This window comes from Triturus cristatus, chromosome 3_1 (genome assembly GCF_964204655.1).
Source record: "Triturus cristatus chromosome 3_1, aTriCri1.1, whole genome shotgun sequence".
In the NCBI taxonomy this organism is placed as follows: domain Eukaryota; kingdom Metazoa; phylum Chordata; class Amphibia; order Caudata; family Salamandridae; genus Triturus; species Triturus cristatus.
The window spans coordinates 797,883,892-797,902,647 of NC_140583.1; the positions used below are offsets into that span (position 1 = coordinate 797,883,892).

At 49.8% G+C, this 18,756-nt stretch overlaps 1 protein-coding gene across 1 annotated transcript in view; it reads left to right on the forward strand.

The window, feature by feature from the left end:
* The window catches only part of DRC11 (dynein regulatory complex subunit 11), a 952,572-nt gene that overhangs the window by 395,609 nt on the left and 538,207 nt on the right, over positions 1 to 18,756 (forward strand). The window contains exon 7 of the mRNA XM_085645096.1: positions 13,756 to 13,840. Within this exon, the coding sequence (XP_085501222.1) occupies positions 13,756 to 13,840 (85 nt within the window). The remainder of the gene's footprint in view (positions 1 to 13,755; positions 13,841 to 18,756) is intronic.

The window sequence follows — 18,756 nt, forward strand, 5'->3', positions numbered from 1 at the left end:
ACCCAGGGCCCGGCCGGGCCCCTGGACCCAGCCGGGGCCCCCGGGACCGCAGGCGCAGGGGAAGCCTCCCCGGGCCCTCCGGACCCCGTCCCGGGCACCCTGCCACGCGGCAGGACCCCGGACGGAGCCCGGGGCGGGGAGGCCACCCTCCCCCGGGCCCCCAGGGGCCAATGAACCCAGACAGGCCTGGGGAGGCTCCCCGGACACAACGGAACCCCGTCCCGGGCCTTTGGCAGTGCCGCAGGCTGGGGGACGGGGTCCGGGGCCGGTAGACCCCGACCCGGGGCCCGGCCGGGTCCCTGGACCCAGCCGGGGCTCCCGGGACCGCAGGCGCAGGGGAAGCCTCCCCGGGCCCTCCGGACCCCGTCCCGGGCACCCTGCCGTGCGGCAGGACCCGGGACGGAGCCCGGGGTGGGGAGGCCGCCCTCCCCGGGGCCCCCAGGGGCCAATGAGCCCAGACAGGCCTGGGGAGGCTCCCCAAACACAACGAAACCCCGTCCCGGGCCTTTGGCAGTGCCGCAGGCCGGGGGATGGGGTCCGGGGCCGGAGACCCCGACCCGGGGCCCGGCCGGGCCCCTGGACCCAGCCGGGGCTCCCGGGACAGCAGGCGCAGGGGAAGCCTCCCCGGGCCCTCCGGACCCCGTCCCGGGCACGCTGCCGCGCGGCAGGACCCGGGACGGAGCCCGGGGTGGGGAGGCCGCCCTCCCCGGGGCCCCCAGGGGCCAATGAACCCAGACAGGCCTGGGGAGGCTCCCCGGACACAACGGAACCCCGTCCCAGGCCTTTGGCAGTGCCGCAGGCCGGGGGACGGGGCCCAGGGCCGTAGACCCCGACTCGGGCCCGGCCGGGCCCCTGGACCCAGCCGGGGCTCCCAGGCCCGCAGGCGCAGGGGAAGCCTCCCCGGACCATCCGGACCCCTTGTCCAGGGCACCCTGCCACGCGGCAGTCCCCGGGACAGGACCGGGGCAGCATCCGGGCCCGTCCTGCTGCCGGCTGAGGACCGAGAGGGGTCCCAGAGTACCCTTTCCCTAGTAATCCGGAGGAAGGCTGCATAGCGGTAGGGCTCCCGCCTTAACCATGGGCTCGGTGGGCTCTCTGCTTCCCGGGGGCTGGGGGACAGCGGCTGGGACTCGGGGAACACCGACGGAGCTCTCGGGCCCGGGCGCCCCGGGGGTAGGACTGCCCGGGACCCGTGGAGCCCGACCCTGGGCACTTTGCCACGCCGCGGGCCGGAGGAGTGAAGCCTGGGAGGATGTTGCCCGGGCGAAGCCCATCTGGTCCCCGGCAAAGAACCGCCAGCCCCAGAGGGGTCTTCCGGCATACCCTGCCCATACTAATCCGGAGGAAGGCTACCCACCTTTCTTGTAACCCTCGCGCTCCGAGTGACAGAGGGGACCCTAGGCGCGGATGCGCCCGGCCTCCTGGAGCCCTGGCTGGGATCCGCGAGGCGGATGGACCCTCATCGGGACTTCCAGGCTGGCCCGGCCATCTGGTCGCCCTATTGGAAAGCATTGCGCGCGACCAGATGGCCGAGGGGAGAGGTGCAACCAGATGGATGGGACTGACAGGACTCCCATCTGTCCAACCCCGAGCCTTCGCGCTAGGGTTCCCGCCTGCCCACGCAGGGCTCCGGGGCTGCAGGGCTCCAGGGCTGCAGGGCTCTGGGCCTGCAGTGCTCCGGGCCTGCAGGGCTCCGGGCCTGCAGGGCTCCGGGCCTGCAGGGCTCCGGGCCTGCAGGGCTCCAGGGCTCCGGGCTGAAGGGCTCCAGGTCTGCAGGGCTTTGGGGCTGCAGGCCTCGGTGGCTGCAGGGCTCCGGGGCTGCAGGGCTCCGGGCCTGCAGGGCTCCGGGGCTGCAGGGCTCCGGGCCGCCTGCAGGGCTCCGGGCCTGCAGGGCTCCGGGCCTGCAGGGCTCCGGGCCTGCAGGGCTCCGGGGCTGCAGGGCTCCGGGCCTGCAGGGCTCCGGGCCTGCAGGGCTCCGGGCCTGCAGGCTCCAGGGCTCCGGGCTGAAGGGCTCCAGGGCTGCAGGGCTTTGGGGCTGCAGGCCTCGGTGGACGCCCGGGGGACCCATGGAGCCCGTCCTGGGCACTTTGCCTCGCCGCGGGCTGGAGGAGGAAGCACCCGACGCCCCGGGGAAGTGACGTCCGGGCTTGGCCCATCTGGTCCCCGCCTGAGAACCGCAATCCCCAGGAGGGGTGTCCCGGCATACCCTGCCCCTACTAATCCGGAGGAAGGCTACCCACCTTTCTTGTAACCCTCGCGCTCCGAGTGACGGAGGGGACCCTAGGCGCGGATGCGCCCGGCCTCCTGGAGCCCTGGCTGGGATCCGCGAGGCGGATGTACCCTCATCGGGACTTCCAGGCTGGCCCGGCCATCTGGTCGCCCTATTGGAAAGCATTGCGCGCGACCAGATGGCCGAGGGGAGAGGTGCAACCAGATGGACGGGACTGACAGGACTCCCATCTGTCCAACCCCGAGCCTTCGCGCTAGGGTTCCCGCCTGCCCACGCAGGGCTCCGTGGCTGCAGGGCTCCGGGGCTGCAGGGCTCCAGGGCTGCAGGGCTCTGGGCCTGCAGGGCTCCGGGGCTGCAGGGCTCCGGGCCTGCAGGGCTCCGGGCCTGCAGGGCTCCGGGCCTGCAGGGCTCCAGGGCTCCGGGCTGAGGGGCTCCAGGGCTGCAGGGCTTTGGGGCTGCAGGCCTCAGTGGCTGCAGGGCTCCGGGGCTGCAGGGCTCCGGGCCTGCAGGGCTCCGGGGCTGCAGGGCTCCGGGGCTGCAGGGCTCCAGGCCTGCAGGGCTCCGGGCCTGCAGGGCTCCAGGGCTCCGGGCTGAAGGGCTCCAGGGCTGCAGGACTGCAGGGCTTTGGGGCTGCAGGCCTCGGTGGACGCCCGGGGGACCCATGGAGACCGTCCTGGGCACTTTGCCTCGCCGCGGGCTGGAGGAGGGAGCACCCGACGCCCCGGGGAAGTGTCGTCCGGGCTTGGCCCATCTGGTCCCCGCCTGAGAACCGCAATCCCCAGGAGGGGTGTCCCGGCATACCCTGCCCCTACTAATCCGGAGGAAGGCTACCCACCTTTCTTGTAACCCTCGCGCTCCGTGTGACGGAGGAGACCCTAGGCGCGGACGCGCCCGACCTCCTGGAGCCGTGGCTGGGATCCGCGAGGCGAATGGACCCTCATCGGGACTTCCAGGCTGGCCCGGCCATCTGGTCGCCCTATTGGAAAGCATTGCGCGCGACCAGATGGCCGAGGGAAAGGTGCGACCAGATGGCCGGGACCGAAAGGACTCCCAGCTGCCCACACCGAGCCATAGCGGTAGGGCTCCTGCCTGCCCTTGCAGGGCTCCGGGGCTCTGCACCAGGGTCCCTTGTCCCGGGCAGATGGACACTTGGCATGCTGCAGGACGTGGGATCCCAGGCCCTGACCAAACATCAGGAGGCCCGGGGCCGGTCCCTGCTTCTCAACGCAGCCACGCCGGGGAGATAGGGGAGCCTGCCCAAGCACAAGGGACCCCAGTCCCGGGCACACGGTCCCTCAGGTTGTGCGCTCGTTTTCAACAATTTTTTTTTCAAAATTCCGCGAAGAGGCATTCCGCAAATTCCGCCCAGCCCTACTTTATATGTAAGAGTAGTCTGGCAGCAGAGTTCTGAATCCATTGTAGTCTTTTCATAGTTGTTAAAGATGATACATGGTAGAGGCTATTGGCGTAACAAGCATAGACAGAGCAAGAGAGATAGTAGCCTTGACCTTGCGTGGAAATAACAGGTGGGGGAGATGCATCGCAGAGTTTTTTTTATAGTAGTGAAGCTTGATCTTGCTAGTTTGTTCACTTGGGCATTCATTGATAGCTTGGAGTCCATGGTAATTCTGAGGTCTCTTACTTCATTTGATAATTTAGGCGGTGTTCCCAGATCGTCAGGACAGGTGGCGAGTGGGTCATAATTTTTAAAATTGCTACATGTGAGTATTTCTGTTTTGAAAGCTTTTAATTTGAGAATACTCCATGTCAGCCTCTGATCAACGGCTCTGAGGTTACTGAAATTTGACTTGATGAGTTGATTATTCGAGATTAGGTATCAAGAAAAGTCAATCAATGGAAAAAGGGAAGAGGAAGAGGCCACAGTGAGTGGAATTTGAATAAAGTGTACCTACCTATAGGTGATTTACAATAATGAGGCACAAGTTGTGTGAAGATCCTTAGACAGTAGAATTAGCTAAACTAATATACATTGTCTTTCAAAAGCTTTATCTGACCTTTTACCTTTGACAGTGCTTGTTGCTGATGCTGAACAGCATTGGCAAAAAGAGAAAAATGCTTTGTTGCAGGTGCTAAATAGCATCAGTAAAAAAATCTCAAAGTGCCCGCTACAGTGTGATGACATGTGACTGTGTCATTATGCCACAGGGTCTATTTTGACTTTTTGTTTTAATTTACAGTTTCAAATAGTAAACACCATCTTGATACAGTAAATTATAAAACCCAACAAAAGATGTTAAAAAGTGCATTCTAAAGAAAGCAGCACCCCAAAAGCTAATTGCAGCTCGTAGGCCCTCCAAAAATAAAAATAAAACAATGGAAAAACACTACTGCAAGGGAACAATGGGGTTGGGAGATGTTTAGGGGACCAACTGAATGATGCCGACTGACATTGAGCATTGACGCAACCAAGCAAGGGAACCGTACAAAAGAGGAGCTGGGGAGAGAGTTGGAGGGGGGAAAAAGACAATAAAAAGCCAACTGGGATGTGGATGGGCAGTGGAAGCACTGGGCAAGTTGGGTGGTGCAAGTGGGAAGAACAGTAAGGAGTGCATATGGGGCACGGGTGCGACAGACTTCTAAAAGCTAGGTGTAGATGAAACCCAAAACTCAGGAACATTGAGAATACTTGCCATTGCCTAACAGGAGAGGCACTGTGACTTTTGCAAATAAGCAGGACAGTTTTGCAAGTAAGCAGGACGTTGTGGCTTTCAAAGGTCATGCATATGATGTACTGAAAGATGCTCCCTTTGGCCACGTTTTGAGGCAGTTCAACAGCAACGGGAATTGTGTTACCATTAAGTGGCTCACAGCAGCCAGGCTAAGTTCACAGAAGACTCTTCAATCATTGTCCGCGAGGCACTCTGTGATGATGACCGGCCACTTTCTCTTTGGATCCACTGGAGGAAGAAGCGGGTGTCTACAGTCCTGAAGTGTCAGGGTGGCCACACTGCTACTGAGTGCACATCAGTGCTTAATTTGAGCTGGCAGTTTCCTGTGCTCAGCACCGGCACTTAATCATCAACTCTTGCGCTTTTCCTGAGAACCAGTTAAGAACAGATCCATTTACGTGGAGATAAAGTGATTTGCCCGGAATCACAGGATGTTGAGCCGACGAGACAAACCTGGTTCCCCAGCTCCAAAGTCGGCACCTCTGGCCATTACGCCACATCCTGTCCCCACTTTCGTGGTTAGCAGTTGGTTCTGTTTTAGGCGGCTCTAATAGGAGAAATGAGCTGGTACAAGCTGCATCCCGACGAGAGCCCCAGCACTTATTTTTTCCAAATTAACCACTGGTGCACACATACTGTGGCTGCCTGCTTCCCTTGCCGTACCTCTGGTCTGTCACTGGTCCAAGCCACACTTCCGTGGTGCAGTCATGGAGGCAGTCACCTGCTGCTCTTTATGCAGGGCTGCTTTAGCTGTGTGAGAACACACACAGAAGCTACCCTCAGTCCAACTCTGGAACAGCCTGACCATCTCCCCACTGTCCGAATGAGTGCCAGCCACTTACCTGCTTGCAGTGCAGCACAAGTTTGAATTGGTCAGGGCTGGCATTTGGGATGTTTGATAGAGAAAAGCGTTTCAGTTTCTCAGATCCTTAACTTACTTCTATTAAGAGCAGCAGAAAAACCATTTCCATGCTGGAAATGGGTCGGAAAAAGTGTATAGGAACAGGATTATTTAAGGGGAAGAATATATGTTAAGCATCAAGCTTATACACAGAAAATGAAATGTTCCATCATGTTTGCATCACTTTTCTGTAGGCAGAATTCTTCACCTGCTGAAACTTCTAAAGCCAGACGTAACTTGCATAATTCAGTGTAGTGTAATCACGCGGAATTACCTACGACTTCTGCAAAATTATACTTATTCATGCAAGAAGAGTAATTCTGCGATAGCACAAAACTGCCCCCCCACCGGCATCAAAAATGGGCGCAGGAATACATTTTCTGCTAAGAAATAGCGCTAAATGCAACAGAACATGAGCAACGAGCAGCTGCGTGCGCTCACTAAATGCAAAAGAACATGAATAGCGAGCATGAGCAGATGCTAGCACTCGCTTTATGTGGTCTTGTGGTAGGGTTTACCCCCAACTTACTTCTGGAATTTAGTGCTATTTTCTTAGCGCAACATGCCCCCTCGCGTAGGATCTTCCCCTTAGCGCAAAATGCACTCTTGTGTCCAAAATTGGACGTAATGATGCATTTTGAACTAAACATTAAAGCTAAATGCAGCAGAACACAGATACGATTTTTGGCTTCCATAGGTTTGCAGCTGCACGCCTGGAGAGTTTGGAGATTTTCTGTTGCATGCAGTCCACATCTTGTGAATCACTCTGAATGCTCGCTTGTGCCTTTTGCTCCTGTGATATTGTTAAAAAACACAACTAATTTCTTATGCATATAAAATTCTTCACATCATAAATATGTATTTTTTTTATCTTGTCTATGGGCCCAATTCACAAACATTTTGGCCCACTAAAATGTTACTTAGGTGCACAAAAAAAACATTCACAATGGTGAATTTCCGATCTGCCATGAAATTCCACAATGATCATTGTTGTTTGCCCATATGCAAAGGGGGGGGGGGGAGACACACAAATGTATGATTTGAAGAGAATTTAAATGCCTCAGGAAAATAGGAAAACCTTTAGGGCCTCATTTAAGAAAAGTGACGCATTGCTGTGTGAAAACAGCGGTCCGTCACTTTTCATTGCGCTCTCCTTGCGACATGCTGGATGCGTCATATTTACAGTATGACGCATCATGTCGCAAGGAGTTACAGATACGTCAGTATTTCTGACGTATCTGTAGGTGCAAAAATGACGCATTGCTGGAGTGTGTCACAAAATTGACGCAACTTCAGCAATTGGTCATTTAACATGGGAAAGTCCCATTTTGATGTGTCTGCGTCAGTCTTACACCTGCTGTGAGGCAGGCTTAAGATATTGACACATCTGCGTCCTAGAAGTGGCGCAGTGAAATCTCATAGATTTCACTGCATGACTTCTACGAGGCTTACTTGCGTCAGAATGCCCACCCTGCATACATTATACCTGGCGCAGGTATAATGTGGTGCAGGGGTTTACAAAGTGACACATCTACCTAGATGCGTCAGTTTGTAAATATGATGGAACGTGGTGCATTTTTTAGCACCGCCGGTCACAAAAAGTGATGCACCAGCGGCGTATAAGTGACGCAAGGGCTCATAAATAAGCCCCTTAGATTTATTTCGTGTCAGGAGAAGAAGTAACTGTGCTTTAATTCTGGCAATCGGAACAGAGCGTCGCCATATTTAAAAGAGTAAAGAAAGGTATTTCTTTAAGGAGAAACCATTTATCTGCTGAAGAAACTAAAAAAAAAGTTTAATGTGCAAATATAAACTAGTGTCATAATTACATTTGCAGATTGTTCCACCAGAAAGAAATGTTATATGTGTACGTTTTAGACATTCAAGTACTCAAGGAAATCTATGACTATTTCAGATAACCGCACATACTCCTGGGATCCATGTTAAGCATGTAAAAGTTTGAAATGTACTCCAAGACATAGGAGTCACCTACTACGAGAAAATGTGTAACTTGTACAGCCGCAGCTTTTTAAGTCAGATCACATGGCAGAACTTTAGCCTCTCCAGACAGGGGCAGTGATGCAAATGGCTGGCCATTTAATGATCTACCATTAACCACCACAAATGTTTCACAGAATCTACCATTATTGTGGCCCACAAACCTGCCTGGAAAGCAGGTAGTTTAGAGGTTAATGGAAAGATGTTGACCATGCTCTTTTGTTGTCCAGGTTCCCCGAGCATCTCAGCAAAAAGATGAATTTTACGTTCATGCAAATTCACAAACAGAATTTGCCCGTGGACAACATGAGAGACATGATCACAAATTGTCTCGTGCACAAGTTCCTTGCCACTGCACAATTTTTGCACTAGAGATGAAAGAAGGGTGGGTGTAACAGGTTCCTGAGTTCACTCCACTGACACAAAGATGTGGTGGAATCCAGTGCTTTAAATGGAAAAAGAGAAGTGCCGGAATTCACCAAATTGATTGACATGGGTCTTGAGGGTCGTGTCTGTGGGCGTGGCTTTGAAGCAGGCATTTAATAATAGCGGAATTTTCTTATTCAATGCAAAGGCGCCTTACTGTCCTTCGGCAAAGGTCCTTCATATGTGCAGGGCGTAGTTGGTGGTTACTTTCTTGCAGTTTTATATGGTGCGAACTTCGCCAGAGGGCATTAAAGCTTTTTACTTGAGAAGCAGAAGTTTTACATGAAAACATGCTTTTTTGTTTTCATGGCACAGGGAGATTGCCCAGAATAAGAGGATGTTGAGCGGAAGTTGGGATTTCAACACCCTGTGTCATAAAAACAAAATAAAGTATGCTTTCGTGTAGAACTTGCACATCTCATTTAAAGTGCTTTAATACCCTCCTGCCAAGTGTGCGCTATATATATATATATATATATACTGCAAACAAGTACCAATTGTACACTGTACACATGAGCCAAACTTGTCCGAAAGGTGTTGGTTGCTCTGACAGACAATGGCGAGTGTATTCCAGCGCAGCTGCCGCACACTCTAACAGACAGCGCTACTGTCTCAATGTGGGGAGCTCTGTCCGTCAGGCCACATCACCTTACTTCCGTCACGCTGTCAGTTAGAGTGTAAGGCAGCAGCAGCAACCTAGCGCTGGAATGCACAGCCTCACAGACACCCTCCCTCTGAAGGTATTCAACAGCACCTGCGCTGCACGTACCCATACCCCAGAGCCCGAGCCCAGTCTGCCTCTACGTGTACCGGTACTCTCTTGACACATGGAGAAGTTCCAGTACTCTAGGGGAGAAAACTGAGAAGTGCCGGTGCCGGTGAGTACCGGCCCATTTAAAGTACTGGTGGAATCTACACCTGGCGGATCTCTGGTTCCCACCTAAAGGAGGACACAATGCAGTCAGAGAACGGACACATCAAATGTCTGTTCTGTGGAACTTATGCTCCACTGCTCAGGAAATGCATAAGTAGTGGAGGGCGGGTTTACATTGCCACCCCTAATGTAGACGTGGAAAGTAATTACATGTTTTGGCATGTATGGGTCCTTGAAAGCCCTGGACTACACCGATTGAGAGGTGCAGCTTCCACTTGAGCAGCAGGTGCAGTGGCACCTGGGCCCAGAGGCTTTATGGGCTCACCCAATCCTGATTTGTGCTGTATTTTCCAGTTCAAACAGCAGCGTGAGGGTCCATTCCCTTCCTTGCACCAGAGCCCATGACACACTGGCTATGCCACTGCTCCGATGGGTATGGGCATGGCGCTGGGAGCCTGCCAACGTTAACTAGCCCCATCAGCATATCAAGTGAAGTCAATGTACTACAGAGCAGTGGGTGCAGGGCACATTCCTGTCAAGCACGCAGAACTGTCAGCAATATAGCGGTGCAGCATAAGCATGTGTTATCCTCTGCTCACAAGTCTCAATTCAAAGCCTGGACCTACGGGTTCAGAAACATTGGCAGGCTGCACTTTATAAGGCTAGTTTTGTGAAATACCTCCCAATTGTCAGTGTTAAGTGCATCACATGTATAGGTTACATAGTATCTAAAAGCAGGCACACATCTTGCAAGCTATGCGAATCAACAATGAAGTGAGATGTGATGCAGAAGGGTACTGCAAATATAGGGCAAGGCCTTCAAGGCTCCTCATTTTTGCCCTACAGAGCGCTATGGTCAGGGTTTAATTTGTACAGGTGTCTGCAGGTGGTGAGAGCACAGGCAACCATGTTTGGAGAAAGGATCTTTATCATCAGACATTGACCCGGAGCATGGGAGAAAAAGGCAGAAAAGGGAGAAAGACAGCAGAGAAGAAAGTAAGGTAAACAGTGACAAAGTGAGGAAGCAGGGATTGAAAAGAGCCCACAGGAATGAGACAAGGTGGTAGATGATTGTTGTATCTTGACTCTGATGTTGTTCTAGTCCTGCCAATGGAATCTTGGTGCAATGACATAACATGGAATGCTGGGAGTGAAATACTCACAGTTTCCTGGGCTGAGCAGCATGCTGGCTGCTCCTGGTGGGGTCTTGATCTGGTCCTGATTGTGATCTTACAACTATCTTGAATAAACCTCTCTGAACCACTTCTACCTGTGTGGACCTGATCACTACATGTTTTTGGCGATGATCCTGAAGCGAACCAGCGTCTGTCACCTTATCAAACCTCAAGCAACATTAAAGTACAGATCAACTCAAGTGAAGCTAAGGCAACTGGCATCCCTGACCCCACCAGTGACCCCTACATTGGTCGCCCACAGCCATCTGCCAGTTGTTCCTGTGCGTCTGGGGAAGTGCTACTTAAGGAGCTGCCCATCCAGTTTAGGGCGTCTACTCTCCACAGTCCATCTCTACGTGTCTGAGAAATCCTTCATCTACTTGTGCTGTGCCTTCAGGGAGGGTAAGCCTGTTTTACTGTCTTCAGCTGCCACACATCGACGTCTACCCAGTCTGGTGAAGAAGTGTGCCTTTTCACGTGTGCGCCAGCCAAGCTGTCTTTCCTGTATTGTCCTCTTCTCACAGGCACAATGGAGTGTGCATTTCTACACTGTCTACTCAAGTGTGGCTCTTTTCGCAGGGAGCGCTTTCTACACCATGTATGTGTGCTTTTGAAGTGGTGCTTCACCTGAAACAGTCATAGCTTCAAACGCCCCCCCTCCCTCAGAAATTTACAAAGATATTCGGCTAGTGGCTGGAGACTACAGATAATCCATAGGATCCTGGCAGTGGCGGCTACTACTATAGAAATATGGTAGGGCACTAAGGCGCCAAAATCACCATATACTGTTCCCCCTGGTACGCACCTCTCTCCCAGATCAGCCTCCACGAGCAAGAAAGGGAAGGACTTCCTTCCTGCTCATTGGACATCAATAAAACCAATCCTGGATCTGCTCTCATGCAATAGAGCTATCAACCTGACATGCGCACTGCAGGGGCAGCTGTAATCCTACAATTGCAGGGTTCAGCCCTGCCCTTGTCCTCGCACTGCAATGTTTAAGTAAAATGGCATTGACATTCCATTTATTTATTCATGTGTGCCTGCTGTGCTCGCAGCAGGCAGGATGACTCACGTCCATTCAAAGGGAGGAGCCGCCCCTCGATCCCAGTTCAAGAGTCAGACCATGGGGCTAACGGACGTTCGCCAGAGTTCAAACTGTAAGGGTACAGTGTGGGGAAATCTTTCTCCCATAGAACTAGGACTTATGCACTCCTTGTCAGTAGAAGTCATCAAAAATCTTCTGTATTCATGCACACTGCAGCAACCGGAAGATTCAGTTGACTGTATTTTCTCATATGTTTCTATTATCTGTGATAAATGCACAATTAAAATTTGGAAAATAAAAGAATAATACAGAGACTGAAAAGGGAGGCCTGAGGTGGAATCAAAATTAGGCAGCCTTTTTATTCAGCAGTATTCGTATTCGGAAGAGCTGACGATGAGCTCCTGTATTTTTAGCCAATGCACTTATTTATTTTCATACAAACCAGACAGTGTCTGTAATGTCTCTCAGATTCTAAAGATAAAACCAGCTGCATTCGACAGATGGAAGCACAGTGACATGAGGTAGCTCCAGAGCAGTAAAAAATGGATGGCACAATTGCATTTCAAGACTCCTATTTTCACAATGACTATTGTGTATAATGACTAAATTCACAACATTGTATAGCTGTCTCTTTACAGTCCATTTTCCAGCCAAGTAAGCACATTTACTTTCTTGGACCCCATCACAACTGTATCAGTAATTTTGATGTGTTATTTCCTCTCCCAATAGTATTAATACCGCTGGAAAACCAGGGACTGTATTACATATACGGCGCACTTTCCCTGTTTGCGTCATGGTGCACCTTTAAATAGGTGCGCCGTGTGCAAACAGGGAAAGTGTGCTGTATTAACATGATTGCACTGCCCCCAAAGCAGCCGTGAAACTGTCCTGGGGACAGAGCATTCAAGTGAAATACGGAGCAGCTGTGTTTCACTGTGCTGGCGGCAACCTGCTTGGAGAGAGAGAGCCTCTTGCAGGCAGGTGCAGTGAGTGACTGCACGCGCCTGCAAGGGAACGTCTGAATGGTCCATGGGACCCACTTTATTCCTTCCAGCGGGCTGCCTTTAGGAGGCACATTGAAAGTGTGCAACATTTTTTGTGGCACACTTTCAGTGCGCGTCCTGAAGGCATGTTTGCCTCTGCTCTAGTAACCCTAATATGGCACAGGTGCAGAGGCAAAGGGATTCCCTCATTTGCATGGGGCCACGCCTCCATACAAAGGAGGGAGCACCCTTTGAGATAACGCTGACGCTACATGTGCAACAGTGCCATCGGTATTACAGAAGGGGATGCACTAGCATCTGCGGCCCCTTTTGTATAACCAAAGTGCCCCAGGGGCGCACCGGTTGCTTCCCTGGGTCACTTTTTATAATACGGCCCCAGTTGTTCTGACTTTGAGCATGAGGCTGTTTTGTAGCAGGCTTTCCTTGAAAAATTAGATGGTATTTTTCAAGTAAAGCCTGCAACTAAACAGCCTCATGCTCAGTTAAACCCAAACGTTCTGTTGTACAGCTCTTTGAAAGCTGGCATGGACTTAAAAATACATATCTTTTTGCAGATAGCCAAAACGCTACTGGCATAGCTGATAAAATATGGATTCTCTTATTTAATGGCATCAAAAAAAGGGCTGCAGAATGCTGCAATCTCCTAAACCTGGTCTAAAGACTATGGTAATCTCAGATAGTATTGAAGAAAACATTCGAGCTAATACCAAAGCCAGAGCTGCATGAGTACTTAGTCATTTTACATAGTGCAAACATGCTGCCTTGTTGTTGCTTCAGTGTGCTCTGAGACCTCTGAGATACTGTAAGCATGCAGAAACGCCAACATAAAGTGGTATATAAGTCACACTTAGTCTTGTGCACAACAAATAGTGCATCCTGGAAGGTGATTCTTTGTCCCTGGTGGGTTTTGAATGCCTCTTGCTGGTCACTGGAAAACCACGAATGACTCGATTCTACAGGTAAGTTAAATGTATGGGACTTGGGGAATATTTACACGAGGGCGACTTTTGGTTTCAGAACCATCTGAAGGCAAATGGATGTGCGAGGAGTCTGAGCAGTGTAACATTTCTGCAGGCTGTCTTTTGAGGTGGGAGGGGGTGCTGACCACTGGCAGAGCTGGTATACGTCAGGACGTTTTTGCTGCTTATACCACAGTTCCCACCTTCACCTAAAATATGGACTCAGCTGGACCCCTAAAATATGCAAGTCAGAGATCATCTGACTGTGAGCTCTAGTCTTTATCCCTGCCTCTGTTTGGCTGAGAGGGCTGGATTTCAATGTGTGTGTGAGTTAGTAAAGGAGTGAGTGACTGTTATGCCTAGCAACACACTAGTCACATTCGGCTTTTGCCCTTTTCATGTTCCATGGTTCTTAATGGTATACATGACATTGCTCTCTTCTGTCCCCTTCAGGCATGTGACAGGCAAATTCCCAGACTTTCCTGATGAAGAACACGGGGGATCAATCGCCATTTTTGCTGAGAAGACACCAGAACAGGTATTTTGGAGAACTGGTTTGAGCCTCCTGATTCTGGGAATATGCTACCTAATCTACTGCCTTTTATCAAGCCAGTGCTACTGCTTCCCAGAGCACTATCTAACTTCAGCCTTCTTAGCAAGAGATTGTGCCATTAAAGACTTCAGTTCATAAACTTTATTCGGGTAGCTTAGTATCCATAAAAGCACAGCATCATAACAAATTAAATAACAAGTGGAGAGTTAGAAATGCATGACAATGGGAAAATTTACAATGATATAACCATAAAATTTTGATGAATTATATTACAAGTTAAAAAGAATTACAAGAGCGCTCCAAACTGAAGGCACCATGAGCATCTTTCCAGCAATGCTACTGCGCAGATCTTCTACGGCAGACAGATCTCATGTTTTCTGTCCAGACAACCCATTGAATAAACCTGTCTCATGTGAGACCTGAATTATTCTTCTCATAATGTCAACAAAAAATCACAATGGCTGCATGTTTGGTGATCCCTTGAGTGCATTGGTTGCACTGTATGATCTCTTCAGGGAGCATTAACAGGATTTCATATCAGGGTTCTCAAATAGCTGCATAATGCAGATCATGACATGCAAGTGATTTGGGATTGGATAAAGACTGCTTTGATGGGTGTGGAAAGGTCAATGATAATGTTATTAGGGTGTCCATCAGAGAGTGAGAAGGGCTGCTCCCAGTGCCACTCCCAGGATGCGAGGAGTGTGACGTAGGGAGCGGGGTCTGTTCTGGTGTTCTAACCTAGCTAACAATTGGAATAATATTTGTAGTTCTCTAATCAGTACTTCATTGGCGGCCCGCGGACCTTGATCGAGATCAAGTACAGTGCACTTCTCTGGAGTAAGCAGGGAAGATGGCCGCAGGAGCAAACGTTGTGAATACGCGTTTAATACGTAATCACAACGTTTCCTCCTGCGGCCATCGTCTCTGCTTCCTGCTTTCCTCCGATTGGCCCGCCTGCCTCTGACGTCACACGAAGCTCAGGCCCTTTAAAAGTCAGCGGTAACTAGCGCTAGTTACAGCTGACTTTTAAAGGGCCTTTTGGTGAGCTTCCTGTGCCCCTGGTGTCACGACGTCCTTCCAGCCCCGGAGAACCTTCGCAGCAGCGCCTGCGCAGGTATGTTTTTTTTAATCGTTCTGTACATTACGTTATGTAGTAGCACGTTAAACACTGACCAACCCTCAATGATCGCTGTTGTGTCTCAAACGGTACTGTCATTCTGAGAGGGTTTGTGAACACTACAAAAACATCAACTGCTAGTACCCCTTGTTCAAAACACAAACAAGGCTCCATGCGGTATCGGACTGCGATCAGGAGATTGCTCACTTGGGCTACAAAGCTACTGGCATATACAATTTGGGCTATAGCTCCAGTTTGTATCCAGGTCCGTTTAACTCACATACCAACAAAAAAAATCCTTATGTCTCTGTAATGAAGTCGCCGAATTATGACTGTGGATATGAACAAAACATGAACTTTATGAAACCTGAGTGCAACTTTAAGGGCAAACCTAGGTGTCATCCAAAGCCAGCACCAGATACTGGAATGATGCAGCATAAAAAGCAGCCCGTGGAGCGATAAGAGTTCAGGACATTTATCACAATACATCACAGAATACAGAAATGTCACTGACTTTATGGATTTGGTCCATATGGCTCCTGCGCGCAGCCTCCCCAAGCCCCTATAAATTAAACTGTGAGCGCATGCCCCGGTGACGGCCTCTAAGCCTCCGAGTCTTCCCTCTCTTTCGGTCTCGCTCCTCAGTGAAAACCAAGACTCCAGGCAACGGGTATTACCTTCTCTTTCCTCCTTTCCGTATTTGCTGCCCTGTGAAATGGATCCAAAAAAGAAAACATTTTTGCTGGGAACGTCTTTTTCTGACACCAGTGCAGCCTCGGGGGTGGAGAGGAATAAAACATCCCAAATGAAAAAAATAACTAATTAAAGCAAGACAGAGTGGTTGCAAGGTGGCCAGATTGATTTATTTACACCCAAACACATTGGCGCCACTTTACAGTGTTTGCCAGTGAAGTGATACTTTTGTTTTCTCCCCTCTTTGAACAACATTGTTTTCCCTGTGTGGGAAAGTGCACCTTGCCTGGAGGTACTGAAATACCTGCTTGATGGGTGAATTGGAAAACAAAATGTATACAGCGTCTGTGTGTTTACGAATGTGGTCTTTTTATGCCATACCGCCTATGTTTTGAAAGGATATAATTATAAGCAATGGGCACTGAAACGGGTCCTTTCCGGGCCCTGTATTCATGGCCTTAACCTTTTCATGCGAAAGCACTCGCTGCTTACATTTCACATGCTTTACTTAATCTTGCATTCCCTATGACTGTTTGCTTTTTCTAGGATGTTAATTTTTTGTAGGCAGCATATTGTTCTTGTCAAGTGCGTAATTAGAATTGAGTCACATCCAGGTGTTTATAGCGGGTCAGTGCACTGCAAGTTTCTCTAAGTGGGGCAGTATGTCAGTGGGGGAGAGGATGTGGTGCTATGGGCAGAGCTGCTGAAGTGTCTGTATGTATAATATGGTTTTAAAAGCACTTGCTGCCTCCTTCCTGGTTCCAACATTTTTGGGCAACAATAAAAATGTCTTGCTAATTCCAGTGATTACTGTTCTTAGTAGAGAGAGATGGTGTTTTGTCTAGTGCAGGGTTACTCATAGTACTTGCAAACTAGGATATTTTCTCATGCATGTTTAAACTGCTCTTGTGGGGAAAGGGGTGAGAAGTACTGATGACAGAAACTGCATACCATAGTAATCCTCACCTGAAACCAGGGCCCTCCCCTTGTCCACTGCAGGGGCTTGCGTTCTACCTCATGGTCACAGGTTCAAATCCCGGCGGGTCCTGCCCTTCATCCATCTGAGGTCGATAAAATGAGTTGGGTAGCAACCAACATCTGTTATGTAGCGCCAAGATACCTGCGCGTGAACGTGGGTTTTAGATACGTGTGCATGCCATTTATTTCAAATCTCTATTGAGTGCCATGTGCAGGTTTACCCATTATGTTGTATGTTTAAACAAAACATTACTTTGATGTTGCTCACAGATCTGTTGCGAGAAGTGGTGTTGGTCCATCGGTCGTGACGCAGTATCGGTCGTTTTTTTTTACTCTAGCTCCGCCCCCACTGATCCCGCCCCCACTGACTCCACCCCTACCAGTGCGGCCCTCGGCCACTAACCACACTGTAATTTTGGCCCCTCCACAGAAAGTTTGTGAGTACCCCTGTCCTAGAAACTACAAAACAATAACCTGCCACTAACCTATAAACTGTATAGTGGAGTAAGTACAGACAGGATATAAGTACACATAAATTTCATTAACATGACTGTCATAAAGTAAAAGGGCAAAGGCTAGCTATTGTTTAATAAGGCCATATGAACCGTTTGCGGGAGTTTGCCCTCTCAGTGTTCGGCTTGGAGTGCAGAGTTCCAGCAAAACTCTGCCAACTGCCTCATGGTGGAGGTTTTTCCTTTCACTTGACTAACCAACATTAAGTTGGCGAGCGAGAATTTGAGTCCTCTAGCACTATTTTCAGGTGCTACAACACCTCCTGTGAAATTTTCTCAACAAGGGCGGTCATGACAGGTCACAACTGTTCATGTTGAGCAAGCTGGTGCTCAAGTAGAAAATCTACTCAAGCTGCAGAAAGAAGTAACACCCTCTGGCACGCTGCATGATGCCGTCCGTGCTGATTTTACAGTGCGGAAGAAGCTCCTGGCACTAAAAATCAGCGCAAGCAGCACAACCTGCCAAATGTTGCCCGACCGCAGAATTCCACGGAATCTCAATGGGTTTTTACTTAACTTTGCGGAATTGCGCAGAGAGAAACTCCGTGAGTTCCGCCCACCCCTATTTTCCTTCCAGTAACCTTTTAAAAAAATAAATTCCCAGTTTATGCATGCCAAAGGCAGAAAGATGCATGTACATCAAAGGAGCTGACAATACCGAAAGTCCTCAACAATATACCAAGTTATATTAAATAAGCCAAATGCACATTAGGGATTGAAGTATGAACAACTGGGATTATTTAAACCAACATTACTTTTGCATAACATTAACTCATCTACATAACTTCTAGCTAATGTCACGTTGCCGTGTTTTCCACTGCTTGAAAATGCTATTACTTTGATCTCATCGCATCAACCTTCTATCACTACGCCCTTAACCCCTAATATTTAAATACCCATTATTTAAATCCATCACTTCTATACTAACTCATCCAAAAACTAACGTTCAAGGACACCCTAACAACATCTCGTTCCTTATTAAAACAATAATTCAAAACCTTACTGTTTCTTAAATGAACTTCTATTGTTAATCCTAGTGCTAATGCTAACCCAAAACCTAGCCTTACACCTAGCCCCAGGACATGTGAACAATTAACTAATATTGTAATTAATTTGAATAAACACTTTTATAGACAATTACAATATAGATAGCAATGAAATGTCTAATTACAAAATAGTACGGTTCTTTCAGATGTCATGATATAAGAAGGTGCATTAAATAATGAAGTATCTCAAGTTTTATTTTTAGTCCTTTCTTTATTTCCTTGAGATTTTCTCTTCCTGATACTGCACTATTCTCCTCACGTTCCTGAGACACACTGGAGCTTGTTTCTAATCACCTTAGACCCAATCACACCAGTCGGGGAGTTAAAACATTGTGGTTTCTGTTTTGAGGGTAAAATGGGTTGTGGGTCTTTTTGGAGGCAAAGAACATTGGTGAAGGTGAGAGACAAGGACACTGACACAGTGGGTACGTTGAAACGTGGGATTAAAATTGGGAGCCGTTCTAGTACAATATTGGCTTCACCTATACTTCCCCTGGACATGCTGGATATGCTCTTGTATCTGTACAAAAATGAGCCCTTCATCTAGGTGGT